Below are 22,098 nucleotides of genomic sequence, written 5' to 3'. Positions count from 1 at the left end.
ACTGAATCTTATCCAAGAGGTGAGCTAGGAGAACATGGTTGGAAAGGAGAGAATGTGTCTTCATCATTGAGAACTGCAATTTAATCAAACCTGGTAAAAAGGAAAAAACAACTGACCATTTGGGTTCTTATATCCCAATACTTTCTGATTTTAAATCACAGGATACAACTCCTTGTTTTCCCCTTTACTTCTCATTTTCTTACATTATTGGAAATATGTCCTTGGGGACTTCCTTGAAAAGTGATACAATTACTGATTATCCTGGGGATGTGCCAACTAAGCTCTCTTTAGTCAAAAGAAACTGGTTGCATTTGGGAAATATTTTGATTGTAGCACTTTGAACAATCATTGGGAAAAAACTGGCTAAAAAATAAGCCTCATTGATTTCACGATAAAATTTTTTTTTTTTTATTTTCATTGTCTGGACATGTGCTTTGTACATGTAAAGCTCCTGAAACTTCCTATTGTTTCTAGCATTTTCTGGTCTACTTGATTAAAAGCTAATGGAAAAATAGGTCAGAACTTTCATCCTTTGAAATTCAGATCTTGTGAAGTTTATTCTGTGGAGGCTTCATGTTATCAGTCGTTGAGGTCAGCAGAGATAAAACTGTGGCACCACATAGTCAACTCCAGGCCATCTGTTTTCCTACTTCCTCAATAAATACTTCTCTCTAAATAATAAACAGTTCTCCTCAAGGCCACTAAAAGGCATTGGCAAAACAGACAACAGATGCTTTAAAAGTGCATTTTTCAAATTTCTGAGTTAACGCCAGTTCTTTTTTTCTAATGTTGGGTTCAGTTGTACAAATATTTCCCACATTTTGTATAAATCCACATTCTTATAACTTTCATTGCCAAGGAATTTTTCCTTTGCCCTTATAGCTCAGAGTTTATGATAGTGTTATGATACTAAAAGAAGAGTAATTTATTGTTTTATTATCACAGAAATTCTGTCACTAATTAACTGTTTATTGTGAATAAGGGAGTAAATAGCTGTTAACCAGACTACATAAAAACGAACTTTTTATATTTAATTAATTCCTTGTTAGTCATTTATATTTAAGCTAAAAGATTTAAAAGTCTGTACCACATTACTTTTAGAGTTAATTTATTTCAATGAGAGAAGACACACTATAGAAGAAAATGTCAAATATTAATAGAGGGAGGCTAATAATATAATCCATTAGGCTAACATCTCTATTATCTCAAAAATCCATTAGTTAGGAAGGTAGATGGTAAATTGTAAGATTCAGGACATTCTTAATTTGCAACTACCACCTATAAATAATAATCTCCTAAACACAAGATGCAGAGTTTCATCCAGTTGAAACAAATGAACCGTGTGTGATGAAAGGTGTCAGGTGTAATGTGGTGTAATTTAGGTTGAAATTTTGGGTTTTAAACTTTGTGCCATATCATTCAATAGGAAGGTTATTTTGTAATTGTTACTCAGTATTGAATCCTAAAATATTAAAATAATGAAATAAACCTGAATAGTAGGGGAGAAAAATAAAATAATGTTCTAGTTTTCATTCAGAGCTCTCAACCAGTGGTTGTGGGGAATTCCTCAGCCAAACCATTAGAATTTAATCTGTTCTCTTCTTACCTACATTTTCATTTCCTGATTTCTTTAAACAAGTCTATTCTTAAGAGTGTGATTGCAATAATAGCTGCATTGTAATAAATAAGTAAGCAATTGCAAAGGTCAGCTGTTAGCCAGAGATAATGGAATGACATACTTTTTAAAAACATTTATTTATTTATTTATTTATTTATTTATTTATTTATTTATTTATTTATTTATTTATACAAGAACTGGGGTACAAACCAGATCCATGGGAGGGTGAGAGGATTCACCAGAGACAGAGCAGGGAACAGAACAGGCAGACTGATGAAGCACACTGCTGAGGGGAGCAGTGGGGATTCTCGCCGGCAGGCCAGGATTGAGCCCGCACTGCAGAGGCTGTGGACAGCTTCACAATGCTGCACTCAACCGCCTGTGCCACCAGGGAGGCCTGCCATATTTTTTATCCAGCCTTTTTTTTTTCAGAGCAAAATTGGGTTTTCTCCTAGTACTCAGACTTCCTTAACACAACCTTCAACATAAACACAGTGTGTCCCTCCAAAAATATTTTATATTGCAAATTTATATTTTTATTTGTATAATGTCTCAAAAATATTTTCAGATATTGCTAACATTAAGAGAGAGCATATTAATATTTTGAAGCAATATTACATGTTAAGAACATAAAATATTATTATATTTTATAATATATTCTATGTCATATGTAATTATTAGGAATGTAGAGGCCAAAACATGCTTGTTAGTATTAACCAAGCAATATTGGCAAGCTATATATGTGCTTGGTTTACTCCAAGATTTTATATCCTGTGACCATTTAAAAAATATTAACTTATGTTTATTTCACATTTTTATAGCTTTGTAAAATCTTTCAGTTCTAGTAAATTAGGTATGTTCAACCAAGTAAGGAATCTTAAATTTGTAACTCAAATTTCCATTATGAGTGATGCCTAATTACCAGGGAATATTAATTTAAACAGTAACTAAAGTACTCTTTATCACTATGGTTTATTAGATACGCCTATCTTTCTAATATTCTAGAGCGTATTATGGAAAATTTCTTTCCTTTAATTTCTAGGGTATTAAATGCCTGGTTGTAGATACATAATTGAATATGTATGCAGAAAGTTTTGGAATGCTTTCAGAGACGCTGGATAACAAGAATACAAATTAAAATGTTGCAAATCACAAAGCAATACTGAGGATTCAAACCAGAAAAGCACAAGGATTCAAAGGGTGGGGGTAAATAAGATAGGTTTAGCAACCTGTCACCATCCAGAACTAAAAAAGAAAATGCTTCTTTTTAGTACTTCTCTATACTACCAGCTGTTGGGTATTATTTATATAGCATGGTAACATTTACCAAGCAGTTTTGATTTACTGGACTCTCCCAATGACCTTATTTTCTTTTATGTCCAAGATCTACGATAAATCAATGTTAATTCATGTGCTGCTGCTAAACAAGTTTTTTGAAAATCAGAGAAGCTGACTTGTGAAGAGGTTATTTACTAGTGAAACAGATATTAACAATTTATTTATGAGCTCAGAGTATGAACACATTCATCTTTGAGGATTAAATAATTATTTTCCACTTAAATAATTTTAAATAAAGAAAAATTCTAGGAAAAATAATCCCTGAAACTTTTAAGCAATATTTAGCATAATTTATTGCATCAGCGTTTTGGAAACACTATTATTTCAATTAACTGAAGTTCATTGAAAACAAAAAAAAACCTCCTACCCTCTATAGCATAAATTAGGTCAAAACTTTTCTCAATGACAGGTGTTTGGAGATATGCAAGGGTATAGACTATCAGACACCTTTAGCAGTTGAGGTTATAATCTCAATTTTCTAACTGTAATTAGTCAAATACTGACATTTTGTCTTGGTATGATAAGTCATGCCAAGGAATGGAATGAGAGGGAGATACATTTTTATTTCTGATATTTGTGTTTTAATATACACTTATGTTTCACCTCCTACTGCCTTTTTCATTAAATATTTTGTTATATATTTTACTTATATAAAAAAGTTTGGAAAATACATGCACAGAAATGAAGACTAAAAAGAAAATCATAATTTTTACACCAGCAGTTTTAATTCCTCATTGTGTTTTCTTTTCTTACAGCAACAGGGGGTGAGGATCTTCATAATGCTATACAAAGAGGTAGAACTTGCTCTTGGAATCAACAGTGAATACAGCAAGAGAACTTTAATGCGTCTGCACCCTAACATAAAGGTATTTCTGAACGTTGTTTCTTTATAAGTCTGTAAGTAAGAGTTTTTCAGATATGTGTTGTTTTGAGTAGTGGTTAATCTGTTGAATTCACTAATATATATTTTGAATAAATAACATTGTGTCCTTCTCAGAAATAAAGCAAAATACTATGCATGCTTATCCTTCCAACGTTGATGGATTCAGGAGAGTTCACAAGTTTTGCGTTTCTTACCTTGATCATTTAGCTAAGAACCTGCTTCCTAAAGTTGTTTTAAAAGTGAAAATACCATGAGATTATCAAGTTCAGGACCCCTCAAGAATTTGTCAAGTTCTACATTCTTCATTAAGAAAATCCTGGAATCTCTTAGATGTGTTCATACTCTGACATCCCTAGAAGGCTAAGAGCAACAAAGAGGGCTTCTCTAGAATTTAAAGAGGTTTTAAAAATATCATTTCCTGTAAGATACTAATAAAATAATAAAAGTGATATGCAATTTAAAAAGCTACATGCTACATTAGTAAAGACCTAAAGTCTACAATATTGGCTAGTCATTGTGAGACATCAAGACAAACTAAATCTCCAGTAAGCCTAAAGTATGTAACAATTATGTATTTTGCTTTGTTAAAAAAATGAAAATGTTCCCCCCTCCCCGAGAATTTGAGTTATTGATAGCATCCTTTCTAAAAATTATTCATTCTTTTACCAGATTTCTTTCAATTACCTCCTATGGGCAAGAAACTGTACTTGTAAGACGAAAAGACCCTGTCTTTAAGTAACACACAGCAAATAAAAGTTGATTACAAGTGAAAATGTGTTGTTGATCCCACCAACCACTCTACATTGTATAAAATGTATTAGAAATAAACACAGTTAAAGGGATTAAATTTTTCAGCTCAGATCTTTCTGATTCTGATCTTACATTTGATTTCCTCCTTTGAAAATGATACTTATTCCAGCTCTGCTACCTACTGTGACTAATTGGGTGCCTTTCTCTTTCCCCTTTTCCCAGTAAGCCTGTACTTAATTTAAAAAAGAGATACTTTAAGGCTTTGATGAATGAATTGAACAGGCTATTGCAGTGTGACAGAGAGTCAAAGACAGTGCCAAGGTAGAGGACAGGTCACTGTCGATGGGTTCTCACCTGCGCACATAATTGCAAGACCACTCAGTCTCAGGGAACAACAATAATGGGTTTAATTAGCAAACAGGAGATTGGGGAAACAGAGTTTCTAAGACCACAAATGGCCAGCTATCTCCACCCCAGATAGTGTCTGCAGTGTCCAGAAGTCCCAAACAAATACCACTTGCTCATGATGGCGCTGTCCCATCAATGACAGTAACAGCCCATACCCCAATTTCCCAGCTCTGGAGCAAACAGCCATGCATGTATTTTGGAGTAACTTATGGGAAATAGGGGGAGGAATAAGGATCTTGTTCTAAAAAAATTGGGGGTCTGTGTTCTGATATCTAAAATCTATTGTTGGTCATGGAGATTTAGACACCTTGGTGGGCTGCATTACTGCATACCTTCTACAGCTATTGCAAGTTCCTACCCCTCTGGCTTTAGCTACTTCCAAAAGATTTAAAGAGCCAGTGTCCTCTTCTTTTTCAATTTTTTTTGTTCCCTCCCCTTTCATATTTCTCCTTTCCCCCCTTTTTTTGCAGTAGATATTTAAAGTCTGGGATATTTAAAAGAAACCATATAAACGGGAATTTAGGAAGTCTCCATACATGCTCATGGAAAAGGACTGTCTCAAAAAAAGAGCTAAGAGGACCTTCAGATTACACCTCAGGCTGAATCCTGGCCAGAGACAACCTACAACAATCAAAAAACAAAATAAAAAATCAGCAAATCTTATGAAGGGGAGATTCTGATTTCCAATTACATTATTAGATTCAAATATCCAATTTTCAATGACAACAACAAAAAACATAAGGCATACCAACTAGATCTAATAGACATAAAAAACACTCTACCTAACAACAAAATATATTCTTCTGAAGATCATATGAGACATCTTTCCAGGATAAATCGTACGTTATTTCACAAATAAACATTAATATTTGAAAAGGCAGATATTGCACAAGAGTAATTTTCTGAACACAGCAGGATGGGATTAGAAATCAATAGCAGAAGTAAAATTGAAATATGTACAAATTTGTGAAAATTAATAAAAACCTCTTAAGCAACCAGTGGATCAAAAAAGAAATCATAAGGGAAATTAGAAAATATCTGGAGACAAATTAAAATGAAAATATACTGTACCAAAACTTAGGAAACTCAGTGAAAGCCTTGCTAAAGGGGAAATTTATAACTATAAATGCTTATAGTTAAAAAGAAGAAAAACCTCAAACATACAACTTTAGAACTTAAAGAACCAGAAAAAGAACCAATTAGACCCAAAGTTAGCAAAAGGAAGGAAATAAGATTGGAACAGAAATAAAGGGAATAGAGAATAAAAAAAAAGGAGAAAATCAGCAAAACCAAATTAATTCTTCAAAAAGGTTGACAAGATTGATAAACCCTTAGCTAGACTGACTAAGAAAAAGAGTAAAAACTCAAATTAATAAAATCAAAAATTAAAATGAGGACATTATTACCAATACTACAGGAATAAAAAGGATTATACAGAGTACTATGAACAATTAAATGCTACCAAATTGTATAACCTAAATGAAATGGGCAAATTCCTAGAAACTCAAAATCTATCAGAACTGAGTCACAAAGAAACAGAAATGAATAGACTTACAACTAGTAAGGATCTTCAATCAGCATTTAGAAATCTCCCAATAACAAAAATAAAAGTGTTGTATCTGGAGACTTCATCAGTGAATGAAGCACTAGCATTGGCAATAATGTCCTTATTTTAATTTTTGATTTTAGTAATTTGAATTTTTACTCTTTTCCTTAGTCTAAGATTTTCTCAGTTTTGTTGATCTTTTTGAAGAACTAACTTGGTTTTGCTGATTTTCTCTATTATTTGTCTATTCTCTATTCCCTTTATTTCTGTTGCACCTTCATTTCCTTCCTTCTGCTAATTTTGGGTTAGCTTGGTTCTTTTTCTATTTTCTTAAGTTCTAAAGTTAGGTTGTATATTTCAGATTTAAATATAATGTTGTACCAAACTTTTAAAAAAGAGCTAATATGAGTCATTCTCAAACTTTTCAAAACAAAGGAAGAAGAGGGAATACTTCCTAATTAATTGTGTGAGGCAGGCCAGCCTGACAGCAAAGCCACTGTTAAAAAAGAAATCCACAAACCACCATCCTCTACAGACACCGATACAAAGATCTTCAAGAAAACACTAACAAATAGAATTCAGCAACATATGAAAAGGATTATACACTACGACCAACTGGATTATACACCAAAAGGATTATACACTACGACCAATTATACACTACAACCAACCCAAATGCAAAGATGGTTCTACCTATGATAATTGATCAATTTACTATACCACATCAACAAAATGAAGGCAAAAATAATTTGATTATCTCAACTGATATATGAAAACATTTGACAAAATTCAACACCCTTTAATGATAAAAACAGCAAAATAAGAATTAGGAGGAAACTACTTCAACATATTAAAATTCATATGAAAAACTCATATCTTAGTGGTGAAAAACTGAAAGATCAGAAACAAGGCAGAGATGCCTGCTTTTACCACTTCATTCAACACATATAAAACTTCAAGGGATCCTGAATAGATAAAACAAATTTTTTGGGAAAAAAGTTGGGAGGCTTACACTTAACTGATTTCAAAACTTCCTCAAAGTTACAGTAGTCAAAACAGAGTGGTTGGTAGTAACATAAAGATAGACACATAGACCAATGGAAACAGAATAGAAAACCCAGAAATAAATTTTCATATAGATGGACAAATGATGTTTAGCAAAGATGCCCAGAACTATTGGGAACACTGGCAACACTGGAAGTCTGCACACAAGAGTGAAGTTGAACCCATACCTAACTCCACATACAATATTAATTAAAAATGGATGCAATACCTAAGCATGCAGCTAACACTATAAAATTCTTAGAAACGACATAGAACAAAACTTTACCACAGAGGGCTTGGCGGTGATTATATAGGTAATCTTAAGAAAAAATAGGCAGTTTGTATTTCATGAAAATTAAAACTTGTTTAGCGAAAGACTCTTATTGGTAAAATGAAACCCTACAGATTAGGAGAAACTATTTACAAGACATATCCATTTAAAAATGGATTAATAGCCAGAATATAGAGAAAACTCAACAACAAAGAAGTAAATGACCTGATTGAAAAAATGAGCAAAGTATAGGAATAGATATTTTTCCAAAGAAGATAAATAAATGGTCAATGAATAAATGCAAGACACTCAACATCACTGTCATTAGGGAAATGCAAATAAAAAACCCTACAATGAATACTACTTCATTTCCATTAGGATGGCTATTAATTAAAAAAGAAATATGATAGGTATTGGCCATGATATGGAGAAATTGGAACCTTATGTACTGCTGAAGTGAACATAAAATGGAATAGCTTCTGTGATGGTACCTTAAAATATTAATAATAGAATTACAATATGGCCCAGCAATTCCACTTCTAGTTATATAGTCATAAGTATCAAAAGCAGGGTCTTGAAGAGATATTTGTATATGAGATATGCATACATGTTCAAAGCACTATTATTCAACAATAGCTAAATTGCAGAATCAAACTAGTCTCCATCAATAGCTGACTGTATAAACAAGCTATGGCCTATACTTGTAAAGGAATATTATCCAGCTATAAAAAGGAAAGAATTGATGACATGTGCAAACACGGTTGAAACCTGAAGACATTCTAAGTAAAATAAGTCATCCCCAAAAAGATAAATATTATATTGTTGCATTTATAAGGGATGTCTACATTAGTCAATTTCATAGAGAAAATGGAATGGTGGTTGCCAGGGTTTGCAGAAAAGAGAGAAGGGGTTATGATTATGGCAACTATAGAGTTTTTAATTTCATGAAATGAGAAGAGTTCCCAGATGGTGATGGTTACACGATATGAATGTAATTAATATCACTGAAATGTACACTCAAAAATGCTTAAGGTGGTAAACTTTATGTTTTTTATATTTTACTTTAATTAGAAAATATGATGTTAAAAAAGAGTTCTCCAAGGCTTTTGGAATGTTTCTACTTAAAGCGGTTGCGCACTGGGTTGCGAAGCTGCCCACAGCCTCTGCAGCGCTGGTTCGATCCCGGCCGCCCGGTGAGGTCCCACATGGCGCGCAGCCCTCTCCCGCCACCCGCTGCTCCCCTCAGCAGTGCACTTCGTCAGTCAGCCTGCTCTGCTCTCCCCTCTGGCTCTGGTGAATTCTCTCACTCTCCAGTGCTTCTGACTGTACCCAGTGCTTGAATAAATAAATAAATAAATCTTTAAAGATATAGGATAGAGATCCATCTGAAGTGAGAAAGAATTCCACTGGAAAGCAGGAGGTTGATAACTTCTCAAAGTACCCTTCAAATCAAAAGCTGCCAAAAATATCTACATGCTTATATTCATGTGCTTACTATTTCAACTCAGTGACTGCCAAAATATCAATGCACTTATTAAAAATTTCCCAGAGTTAGATGTTGGATTTTTGTTTAGGTTTTCAAAATAATAATAGATATGACATAATCTTTCTTGGAGTTGGTGGCAGGAAAATCAACTATGGATATTATATTTGAACTTTGTTGAACTATATTGAAATGTGTTGCCAACTTCAAACTAAATGGAATGCAGTTGTCCTAAAATAAGATAGGGCAGTGGAGGCTTGAAAAATGTAATTAGGAGTCTTCTTCCTCTCCTCAATACTGAGCATAAAATTAGATATCTGGATGGGTTTTATTGGGGGGGGGTTTGTGTGCGTGTATACATAGCACATTTTGACATTTGAATTCTAGAGAATGCTATTGAGGTGAGAAAATGGACCTATTTTACTATAATATGAAGGACATTTTGAGTGGTTACATATCGGGGTTCATTTTCCTCTCAAGGTGATGAGGCACCCCGATCATGTGTCATCCTCTGTTTACCTGTGGGCTCATCATGAGAAACTTGTCGTCATTGACCAGTCAGTGGCCTTTGTTGGCGGGATTGACCTGGCCTATGGAAGGTGGGATGACAATGAACACAGACTCACGGATGTTGGCAGTGTGAAGCGTGTTCCTGTGGGGCAAATCCTGGGTTCCCTCACGGTAAGATTCACCATTATGGAGTTGCATGAAATGGAAATAATTTATACATATGTCTTAATAGCATGGCTGATTGGTTGAATGAAAGGTGGCTTGTCTCTGCAGGAGTAAAGAACATTGAGTTGAACATCAGACAGAGCTGAGTTCAAAAACCAACCTGTCACCTAGCTAGTCCATAACTTTACATCTCTTAGTCTCAGTCTCTCTGGTAAGAACAGAAAATAGCTCCAATAGAACATTTGCTACCTTGTAGTCAGCTCCTTTGTTTTCCACTTAAGGACTGATTTCCTATTTGGAAAAAAGTACATAAACAAAATTGAGTTGCAATTGAGATTTAAGTTAAATAACAATATGCATTCTTAATAGAAGTAAATGCCAAGCTATTTTTGGACTTTAATTACCTGAAGACTTGCAAAAAATAGAAGAGTGTGGTCCTTTAGGAATTCTGGGATCAGTCTGGGGTCACTTAGGAATTCTACTTGAAAGCAGGTTAACAGCGCCTCAGAGTGCCTTTCAAATCAAGAGCTCCCAAAATATCTATATGCCTGTACCCATATGCTTATTATTTCAACTAAAATGGCTACCAAAATATCAGTATTTTCATAAAAATTTTTGACAGTCTTCATCTCATTTTACTGCTGGAGCTGATGGTCACTTTTCTGAGAAAACAGCAATTTAGTGAATAGGTAACAGGGAAAATGATTGCCAGAAAAAGCATGACTTAATGTTAATCAAGGGAAGACGTTCAGAACCTCAACAGTAAGTGTAACTCATGTAATTGTATTTGAGATAAGAAGTTAACTGGTATGCAATTTCAGGAATTTGGCCTACTAAAGGAGAAACTACAGTGGATCACCTGGAATTCTTTTGGTAGTATTTACACAATTCACATGCTTCCCCCATTGGGAATCGGGTGGCTGGGGCTGAACCACACGTTGTGAATCTGGAAGGGAACCTCCATCACGTACACTTTACACCCTAGCTTGCCTTGATATGCAGAACCATATTACAGTGTAATGTGTCCTTTCTTTATGCAATGTCTTTTTTTTTTTTTTTAATTTTTTTCAGGGTGAAACAACAGAGTCCATGGAATCCTTAAGCAACAAATATAAAAATGAACCCAGTAAAAATCTGCCCAGCCCAAAGAGAGATGAAATGGATTCAAAACTGAAAGGAATAGGAAAGCCCAGTAAATTAGCCAAATTCAGCCTCTACAGGCAGCTTCACAAGCACCAGCTGCACAATGCAGACAGCGTCAGCAGCATTGACACCATCTCCAGTAAGTCAGTGTCTTTGCTAGAATTGATCTTATTTACATTCCTCCATAGCCAGAAACTATATACCTTCTTCTAAAATCTGTCTTTCTATAATAGAATAGAATGAGTGGCGTTGGAAGGTCACTAGCTCATCCTCTGCAATATCATGCCTTTGTTTGCATCATTTTAGAAGATTTATTGTTTTATTCACACAAAGTAGTCATAAAACCACAATTCCTATTTCTGATGGTAGCAGAATGACTAAGCATTTCCAAAATAGTACCGGGTTATAAAGGTAAAAGAAAAGTATTAAATGGACTTTCTATGCTTTTCACAGAAGAAATTTCATTTCTATTTCTTCTAGAAATGCATCAACTCTTATCCTCAAACATCAGTTTCTGTATCTTATAAATTTACTGTTCTTTTCAAATCTGTTTTAAAGCCCTGCAATTTTCCATTGCACAGAATTTGTGAGTGATTTTATAACCTTGACTAGTTTTAAAAATGATTGAACCTGTTTTCCAGTTTTAAAAACTTGATCCACACATACATATCTATATTTCTTTGTAAAAAACAGAACTCTCAACTTTCTCCAGGTTATTGTAATCACTGTAGAAGTCGTCAGAATTTAATCCATGGTCTAAAACCCCACTTGAAACTCTTTCACTCTTCCAATGGTTCTGAGCAGGGACTCGCTAGACCTAACACGGGTAAGTGCTGCATGCAATGGAAGATGCGCCTTAGACTTCAGCTTTTGCTGCATGAGCACATGTGTGTGTTTCTGGATTGCTATTTTGTTGGTTTCTGTTTGCATGGTTTTCACACCATATGTCTATGTCTTATTGAATGCAGAGTCCCTGGTAGCACTTTCAATCCCCACACCCAAAGATCCTACACTCCAGCAGCCAAGAGCAAAGTAGCCTAACACTGGCACAGCACATGGCACAAGCCAAGCAGTACGTAGTGTTGTGCAAGTTGTGTGGAAGTTGGGGGGCTTCCTCCATAATGAGACTTGTAAGATTTTCTTGAGACGGGAACATTGCAGTTAGCTTTGGAAGTAATTTGATCGGGGTGTGAGATAGGAAGACATACTCAGTTCAGCAAAGGTGCTGGAATCGGAATGCACCAAGTGCTTCTACATACTAGAAAACACTTCATTCAGTTGAGATGCAATCTTTGATAGGAGACCAGGAAGATAGGCAACAGCCACAATGGACTCCCCAACATAAATTTATTTAGTTAAGACTCTTGAAGGTCTTTAAATAGAGGAGTCATCTCTATATGTGAATTTTTAGAAATTGCAATCAGAGAAGTGTTGGAAGAAGAACTACATACTTGGGGAACAAATTAATCAGGGCCTCAATTACAGTGGTGGAATTGAAGAGGAATTTGGCAATGGATCAGCTATAGGGACAAGGGATCATCATAATAAATAGCACCCTTAGTAGAATTGAAAGCTGGCTTTTGTGCAAACCCAGCCCTTCTCTGACTGGATCATCTGTGAAGCCTGGTAGTAATAGTGTTAACTCCTTTTTATGGTAGAGGAAACTCGGGATTAGAAATGATTAGTGACGTTCCAAGGTTCATGACTCAGATTTGTGATGACATGCAAAAATCTACATTGTGACTTTTGGCTGAGTTCCCAAGGCCATGGTTCTAGTGTATGTTTAGAGCCCCATTCACACGTCCGGAAGTGAGTCACTTGTGACTGACTAGAGATAATAAACCTGGATAATTAAGCTAGACCTTGAGCAGTGGTTTCCAGCATTCTTTCATCTAGGGAGCTTACTTTCCTTTAAAGGTACTGAGTTTAACTATATACAATGATCTAAAACTCCTGTGTAACTATTAAATAAATTTTTTTAAAGATTTATTTATTTATACAAGCACTGGGTCCAGTCAAAAGTGCGGAAGGGTGAGAGAATTCACCGGAGTCAGAACGGAGAGCAGAGCAGGCAGACTGACGAAGTACACTGCTGAGGGGAGCAGCAGGCAGCAGGAGAGGTCTGTGCGCCATGTGGGACCCTCACCCAGTGGCCGGATATCGAACTAGCACTGCAGAGGCTGTGGGCAGCTTCACAACCCAGCGCTCAACTGCTGCGCCACCGGGGAGGCCCTATTAAATAAATTGGTAGATTGTAAATTATAACATTAATCTACATTTAAAATGGGGAAGAATATGTATAGGAAAATGTTTTACTTAGCATACATTAGTATTTGATGCATATACAAGTTCAGGGACAACTCACAGTAACTCCTGTGTTTAGTGGAGTTTCAAAGCCCTGATATAAATGTAAGGAGGCATCTGAGCAGCATAGGTGCGAGGTCAGGGCAACTGAGGTGCAGAGAGTAAAGGTAAAGTGTTGGGAATATGTAGTGGTTTGTAATTCCAATGTGCACCTGTGCTGCTTTAGAACAGAAGTTACCAATAAGAGAGAGGGATGTGGTTGAGGGGTCTGAGTTATTACTGTTAGTGTTGCAAACAGCAGCACTGGCAGCCAGTGGAAAAGAACATGCAAGCCAGGTGCTGAATAGTTTAAGGAACTAAAGCCAGTGTCAGCCTGTGGGAAGTGATCCCACAGTAGTGATCTGATGACATCTATATGGGTGGTTTTCAGGAAGTTCTCCCTCACAAACTAGATACATGTCAGTTGTAGAATTTCTTATTAAGAAAGAGAAAGTAATCTAAATATCAAGAATAGGAACATAATAAGTCATTATGAAGAACATAATAAGTCATTTATCCCCTTGATGGGGATGAATTTTAACTTATTTTAACTTAGAGTTAAGAACTGTAAGTGGGGATACAAAAATAAGTGTATATGACTCATTGATTCACTGAAGAAATATTTATTGAGCTCCTATACAATATCTCTGTTCTAGATACTAGAGATAGGAACAAAACAGATGAAATTCAACTAGTTGGAGGGTAAGTAGGGGAATTTTATATGCAAATAAATCATCAAACACTATATGTCAGATGGTTGGAATTATCGTAGGAAACAATGGAGCAGAAGGGGAAAGGCAAAGGAGAGAAACTAACGTTTTCCTTTCATGGTCAAAGAATGCTTCCCTAACAAGGCATGTTTTTAACAGAGATGAAAAGGAAGAGAAGAAGGAGGAGCAGAGAATGTCTGCTTCCAGCCAGGGCACGGCATTCCAAGCAGGAGGAATAGCAGTTGTAAAGGCTAAGAGGCAGGAAAGATTGGTGTGTTCAAGGAGTTGGGCGGGAAGAGTAGAGTGGGGGAGAAAGTTAGAAAGCATTAGGAAGATTATGTAGATAATGCAGCTCTTGAAAGGATCTTGGCTTTTACTTTGAGTGAGATAGGAAGACATCAGATGGTCTGGAGCAAAGGATAGACAAAATCTGACTTACATTTTTACAGGCTCATCTTTCAGAGTAGATCCAGGTAGCAAGCAATGACCTGCCAGCTAACTGCCTCTTGAGAGTGGAGCTGGCAACACTTGCTGATGCATTGGATATGGGATATGAGAGAGAAAGGGCTCTTTCCATTACATAAAGAAAATTGCATGTAACTTCACTACATATAATTACAAATTTAGTTTTTTTAAGATTTTTTTTTTAAATTTATATAAGAGCTGGGGTACAGGCCAGAGGTGTGGGAAGGTGAGAGGATTCACCAGAGAAGAGCAGGGAGCAGAACAGGCAGGCGGACCAAAAGCACTGCTGAGAGGAGCAGCGAGTGAGGCAGAAGAGATCTGCCATGCCATGTGAGTATCTCCCTGGCCAGCCAGGAATTGAACCCATGCTGCAGAGGCTGCAGACAATTTCACAGTGCTGCGCTCAACCGCCTGTGCCACTGGGGAGGTCCCACAAATTTAATTTTTTAATATGAAAAAAGTTACTTAAAATGAGAAGCAAAGGATAGTTGAGTCCTTCTGGAGAGTTCTTTGTACACTCTAATCCTTAGACCTGGGGTTTCCAAGAGACCCTGAGGACATGCCAAATAAGTGGTCTCAGACCATCCCACCTCCAGTGGTATCAACTTCAACCAGAATAATTCCACTTATACTAAATTCTATACTGAAGATCCTTATGAATTTATGTTGGAAAAAAAGGAAGGTTTCGGGCCTCCCTGGTGGTGCAGCAGGTTGAGCCCTGCGCTGTGAAGCTGTCCGCAGTCTCTGCAGTGCGGGTTCGATCCCGGCCTGCCAGCAAGGATCCCACGTGGCGCGGCAGACCTCTCCTGTCACGCCCACTGCTCCCCTCAGCAGTGTATTTCTGTTATCTGCCTATTGGAGTATGCATGCAAGATCTCTATAGGTTTTTACATAGAAAAACTGCACTAAAATCAATTAATTTTAAATGTGATTAATAACCATGCTATATTTCTGTAGTATCTACATTAATTCAAAATCACTCATCTATCTTCACATTTTTCTTTCAGAATTATTTTGCAAGAGGGATAATTTCAATTTTCAACTTATTTGCTTGATAGTGTTATTTTTAAAGGGTCAGATTTTGTTCTTATATTCAGCAACATATTCAGTTTGCTAATCTTTTCCTTTTATGCAAGATTAAAGAGATGGTGGGGAGGGAAATATAATTTTTTGCAATTCAGTTGAGACTGGTTCTTTAGATCCAGATATCTAATCATAGGGGATAATAAATAATAAGTCATCTCTAAACTCTGTTCTCAGATTTTCAATGCTATAGGATGTATATGACTTATTTTCTGCTGTCAGAGAGCATATTATCTAATAGGTAAACATCAGTTTGAAATATCTTACTAACGTATGCTTTAGTAGCTCCTCAGTAGATACCCTGACTGATAAGAATTTTCCACAAATATCACTCCTGACCCACAATTGGAAAATCCAAAATTTTTGGAAGCTAAAAGATTTTTTAAAAATATAACCCATCAAGGACCTCTTTAGGAACTGGCTATCTGTATAAACATGTAAGTTCAATAGGCAGAGACTAAGAAGGTGGAAAAACTAGCATTCCAGGTAAATATTATAGTAATATCTTAAGGCACTGACATGGAAAATACCAAATTCATTTCAGCATCTCAGACCTGGATGTGGAATGTGATAAATACACAAACATCTACCATCTCTTAGACAAAATCCAGGGAATCAGATGTGTTTCAGGAATTAGGAGATTCTAGATTTTAGAAAAGTAATGCAATACTTATTCCTTACATTATGGTACACTCCTAGCAGGGTTTGGGAAATACCTTATAAGCAAATTATTTTTATTTGCTCAACGTGGAGTAGGGTGAATAAAGACAATACCTTCTTGTCAATTTAGGTCAGGTTTTGCTAGTAAATGAACTGTGAGAAACATTTGCATATTCAAAACTTTGGGGTTTTGGAATTTGTGTAGATTGAGCTGGTGGAAAATATGTGTACCAATACCTGGACGGTCTGGAAAGTCAGGCTGAGACCTTGAGATTTAACCACTCAATGCTGGAGAATTCCTGGGAAGTGGGGGTGAGGTTGGAATTTGGGGGGGTTGGGAGGTTAAGGCAGTGTTTTGCTGTGACACAGGAGACACAGAGTGTCTGGCAAGCTTGTTCTGGTAGACCCAAAATCAAATACTTGGGGGAAATTTTTTCCAAAGTAGGAGTAAATAGGGTTTGGGAAGGGGTGGGGGTAAGGGAAGAGTGGACAAGACAGTGAAGAGAAAGGAGCCAAAGAAGGCTGAAGAGAATGCAGTAATCTCAAGGGAAAGCCTGTTTTTATGGAGATGATAATGATTGTAGCGTTACCTGTGATTTGTAAGTGCTGGTGGTACAGTCGGTAGACAAGGTCAAGAGAGGCACTGGGAGGTTTGTGGTTCTGGAGTCAAAAGAGAAAAGAGGGTGAGAAGGGTACATCTAGGAGAAAATTGGGGAAAACCTCACCAGTGGGGAGGATCTTGGAAAGAAGGTCAAGAGGATGGGCTGGAGGGATGGTAGGGGTATGAAGCCTTGGAAGCAAAGAGAGGAGAAGGATGTGACAAAGCCAAGAGATGCTGGTTGAGGTGGGTAGGAGGACATGCTTTCCATGACCTTTAACTGCCAGTGTCTGGACAAGATTGCAGAAAACAGTCACTGCAGATAGCCCAGCCTTGTGTCAAAAGGCAAGGCAGAGCCTCCCTGGTGGCCCAGGCTGTTGAGCACAGTGCTATGAAGCTTTCAGCAGCCTCTGCAGTGCCAGTTCGATCCCCACCAGCCAGCCGTGGAGATGTCCACATGGCGGGGCAGACCTCTCCTGTCAGCAGTGTATTTCAGTCAGTCTGCCTGTTCTGCTCCCCACTCTGTCTCTGGTGAACCCTCTCACCTTCTCGCACATCTGGCCTGTCATCCAGTTCTTGTATAAATAAATAAATAAATCTTGAAAAAAAAAAAAGGACAAGGCAGATGCTGAGTACCAGAGCCAGACTGATGAGAACCCCTCAGGTCCACATTGCTGAGGTGAAGAGTTGGTATTCCCTGCTCACAGGTGACCTTGCCATCCTCAGTAACCAGGAGTATTTGGCGTTATTGCCTTATTATGTCATTAGTTCTGAGGAGGACCCTGATTTATTTGGAATAATTTTGGCCATGACTAAAAATAAAAACAAATTGGAATTGTGAGCAGGTTGAATTTAATTAGAGTCAAGATAACTTCCTGAGACTAAGAATTTGCACTGTTTTGTTTCTCTTGTAAGTGATTTAGAAGAAGATTGCTCCTTTTCATATTTATTTTTTCAACATGATTACATTTATTAAAATAGATACACTTTTTAATTTTATACATTTTACTATCACAATAATATTGAGAGGAAATATACAGATTATTAACAGAGCTGATCCCTAGCTAATGGAAGAATAGTTTCAGTTCAGTATATTTTTAACTTTTCTACAATAAGCAAAAGTTACATGTACTTTTATCCATCCGACTTTGGTAACAAGGAAAAAAGAAAATTAAAAAAAAATGGTGACATCTTCTCTCCTAATTCAATAATTACCAAACAATTTTTGAGCAGTATTTAGTCTCTTGAGGCACCTACCTTGTTCCACAGTGAGGCAGTCAAATAAATGTAGCAGTGTATAGTGAACACTAGCCATCAGGGTGTGTATTTTCTCTTTTGAACATGGTCAGATGTATTACTTTCCCAGAATCTAGTGATTCCCTAGTGGTCTGCTCAGATTAATTCTTTTGAATGTGCCCAGCTGGGTATAAGAACCAGACTCGTAGGAACTGCAAGAAGTTGTCTAGAACCCTCCACACCACGTGGTGGCTTCCGATCATCACTATGAGAGAGATTACTCTAATTCATGGAGGGAAATTGTACCAGGGATGTGAATCTGTAGGATCTGGCAGAGCCAGGGCTGTGAGATCCAGCACAGACACCAGTGGCACCACCAACCACAGTCCTGACCTGGGCCCTAAGACACACCAGAGAGAGCAGACTGGTGGTAGCAAGAGAGGAATAAGGGAGACACATTCCAGGGTTTTTCCCACAAGGACTCTGAAAGGAAACATGGAGGAGATTATTTTCTGGTGTTTTCCTTCTTTTGGGTTAGGGCCACAGAGAAAAAAAGACAATGCGCCCAGAGTAGAACCATCTTCTTCCTTTTCCATGAACTCCTTGCATCTTAGCCATCTGAGTGCAGTGGTGAGTGAAATGGATCAAAGAACCAGACTGACTAAGCTTGAAAGCTGACCCTGCCCCTAGTGAACTGTGGATATATTTTCTTCACCTGCCCCCCAAACATGAGGATAATTGTACCTATATCAAAGAATTATTAGAAGAATTATATGAGATGATGCATATAAGTAGGTGTTCAGAACTGAGTTTGGAACCAAATAAGTGCTTTTTTTATATGTGTCAGTCACATTATCACTGTCATCATTATCATCATGGTCATCATCATCCTTATTATCATCTTTACCAGTACAAGGAGAGAGAGTCAACAGAGACCAAGTAGAAAATTACTGTGTTTCCTTAAGTCTGGAATAGCAGGGAGGCATTATAAAGGTTGGCATAATTAATCTGAAGCAGTTTATATGACACCTTTGTGCAAATTAGAAAATGACACCCCCTCTCAAGACACTTCCCACCTACTTTCTGGAAAACTATCCTAATACACACAAACATCCATGATGTCTTTTCTGGAAAAGGTTATGCAGTGCACAGCTTTCATAGCTGTACAGTAACCTGGATTACCCTCTGGCAAAAGAGACCTGGTGAGCTGTGATTTGCTGAATAACCCAGAGGGGCGGGGGGGTTAAAGGGAACTTGAGTGGTCCCAGAAATGCCTGGATATGTGCACAAAAATTCCAACAAGGGTATGGCATGGAAGTATATGTCCAAGGAGAAGTTTCATAGCTTTTCTCAGATGTTGAAAGGAATTATGAGCCCCCCAAATTTAAGGGGACCCGTTCCAGAGGGAGGAGATGAGATGAGGTAGGTGTATGGAGACTGAGGTGATGCAGGAAATGAAGGCAGGCTTTATGTGCAGCTCTAGACAAAAGAGAGCCACTTAGTCCCTGGGAGAAGTCAGAGCTGGGATTCTTGGAATGTGGGAATTTAGAAACCCAAATGGGGACAACTGAAAGTCAACAAAGAAGGCCAAGAGCAGAGAGTTTCTATTTGTTAGGTCCAAGCTTGTCTTAAAACATAAGGAATTCCACAAGTACACCCTCTCTCTGAGTCTCTGTCCTCTCCCTACAAGGGACTTGCAGGCTGCTCTGCATCCTTTACCTAAGATGCAGTCCCGCGACTCCTCTCAAAGTCTACCTTACTAGAATTCTAACAAAATCTCAGTAAAGAAGATAATGACACAAACAGCCAACCCACTAATGACTTTGGTGACCAGGGTACCAGAGCACGAGGCTCCTCGCCATAGATGTGGCTGGCCCTGATGCTCCAGAAGGTGACATGAACACGTGAGCCCATGCTTCCAGGCTCTGACTCAGCTGTAGCTCCAGCTGGCTAGCCCCCCACTGGGCACAGGGCTCTGCACAGACTTTCGCCCTGATTTCAAGCCACAAGCTCCGGTTGTTCACTTAGCCTAAGGCCTCAAACAGGGGCGGCCCAGAGTTCTTCTCTGAGGTGCCCATGAAAAGTTAGTGCAGAGTGTGCCAGGGTCATCTTCCTGGCATGAGCAGTCAGTAGGGGGAGCAGCAGCAGAAACAGTGTAGTGCCCAGTGTAGTGGCAGGATGGGCCAGAGCAGGATCTCTATGAACCTATGCAGAATGGGAAAGGAAGGAGAAGTCCTGGAGCCCTCAGTGGCTTTTTCAGGCTTTTATTGGATTTACCAGGTACACAGAGACAGGGGTGCCGGGGGGCCAGGACACTGGCAGGCTTCCCAGCCCCCGGTGAGTCTTCATTCTTTCTGGGTTCTCTGGTGTTCTCTCTCTCTCTTGTTCTTCTGGCATCCCCGTTATGGCGCCTTTGCAGGCCCACTCTCAGCCCAGGTGAACCCACCTAAGTATGCCCACACCCCACTCCAGGTGTCCGCCATCAGGCATGCATTCAAGACTGCAGTATTCATCATTATTCCTAATCGCAGGAGGGCAGAAAAGCCTGACAGTCATTTACCCTACACCCAGCTCAGATCTCATCCTGAACTGCGCCTGAATGTTCCTGTTTAGACAAGTGTATGTGTACATGAAAACTTTGGCTTAGAGTTTCTTAAATAATAACAAATTATCAATTGTGGTTGTATTTTTTTTAACTTGAAATTTGGTCTTGTTCTTTGTCCCTTTTTCTTTTCCTTTTCCTTTTCCTTTAAAAAAAATGACCTGGCTATTATAAAGAGCCTACAGGTGAGCAAACAAACTTACCAGCACTTTGACCTTTCAGTCCCATATGGCAGAAAAATAAATCACTAAGTCAGCAGAATTCTATTTTTAACATGATTTAGTTTTGTTAATCTTTAACATTCTGTTTTCTTTTTTAACAGTTTTTTTTTAAGAATTATTTTTATTTATTTATGCATACAAGAGCTGGGGTGTAGAGCAGAGGTGTGGGGGGTGAGAGGATTCACCAGAGAAAGTGGGGAGCAGAACAGGCAGATCTACTGAAATACACTGCTGAGGGGAGCAGTAGGCAAGACAGGAGTGTCTGCTGTTCCATGTGGGTTGCTCCCTGGCCAGGATCAAACTCATGCTGCAGTGGATGATGATAACTTGATAGTGCTGAAACTTAACCCCTGAGCCACCAGGGAGGCCCTAAGTTATTTTCTTATACAGGAAATTTCAATAGCCTTTGGATGATTAATTATTCAAATTGAAATAGGATATCCAGCAGTGTTTGTGGTGATTGTATTAAAACTATCGGGCTGTCGGAAGAGTCCTGATGTATTTTTTTTCTGTTTTCTATGCAAAAATGCGTCAGGACTCTTCCAACAACTGAATATTTCCCTATAAATACTTCTTAATTACCAACTTGAATGCCAGGAGCATACCTGGCAGAGAAGGCATACACTGTCTAGCACTGAGGAGTTTGTAGATCAGTGGGGGTGGGGGGGGGCGGGGGCAGGGAGGGTGCCTCTTTATACAGTTGTCATAGTTAGAGGCACTGGGGTGAGCACTATTACTGACTTGGAGCAGTGTTAGTGAATGCCTCTCCTGCTGGCATCTGAGGAATGTGTCCTGAGGGCAGGTTACTGCTAAAGTGACTCTGAAGGATAATGAGATTAGGCCAAGAGGGCAGGAAAACATCCCATACAAAAGGAATAACAAGTGAAATGAGTGAACTGCTCAGAAGCTTGACAGACTAGACCTGTTGAATGTCAAATGAGGGGAACGTGGGGCTTGGGGTTGTATGTGGGGAAAATAAGAACAAGAATGAGATATTGGGAAAAGCCTTGAAAAGCCTTCT

At 38.0% G+C, this 22,098-nt stretch overlaps 1 protein-coding gene across 4 annotated transcripts in view; it reads left to right on the top strand.

The window, feature by feature from the left end:
* PLD1 (phospholipase D1) overlaps nucleotides 1–22,098 on the top strand; it is a 215,795-nt gene that overhangs the window by 120,640 nt on the left and 73,057 nt on the right. For 2 of the 4 annotated variants that reach the window (XM_037525109.2, XM_037525107.2), the window contains exons 13-16: nucleotides 3,712–3,822; nucleotides 9,822–10,022; nucleotides 11,088–11,298; nucleotides 11,872–11,985. In XM_037525109.2, coding sequence (XP_037381006.1) covers nucleotides 3,712–3,822; nucleotides 9,822–10,022; nucleotides 11,088–11,298; nucleotides 11,872–11,985 — 637 coding nt within the window. The remainder of the gene's footprint in view (nucleotides 1–3,711; nucleotides 3,823–9,821; nucleotides 10,023–11,087; nucleotides 11,299–11,871; nucleotides 11,986–22,098) is intronic. The other 2 variants (XM_037525110.2, XM_037525108.2) reach the window with 1 other exon arrangement.

The sequence above is a fragment of the Talpa occidentalis genome, unplaced genomic scaffold (genome assembly GCF_014898055.3).
Source record: "Talpa occidentalis isolate TD23 unplaced genomic scaffold, MPIMG_talOcc4v2.1 talOcc4.4, whole genome shotgun sequence".
NCBI classification, from domain to species: Eukaryota; Metazoa; Chordata; class Mammalia; order Eulipotyphla; family Talpidae; genus Talpa; species Talpa occidentalis.
This window is presented reverse-complemented; position numbering and strand designations above follow the sequence as displayed.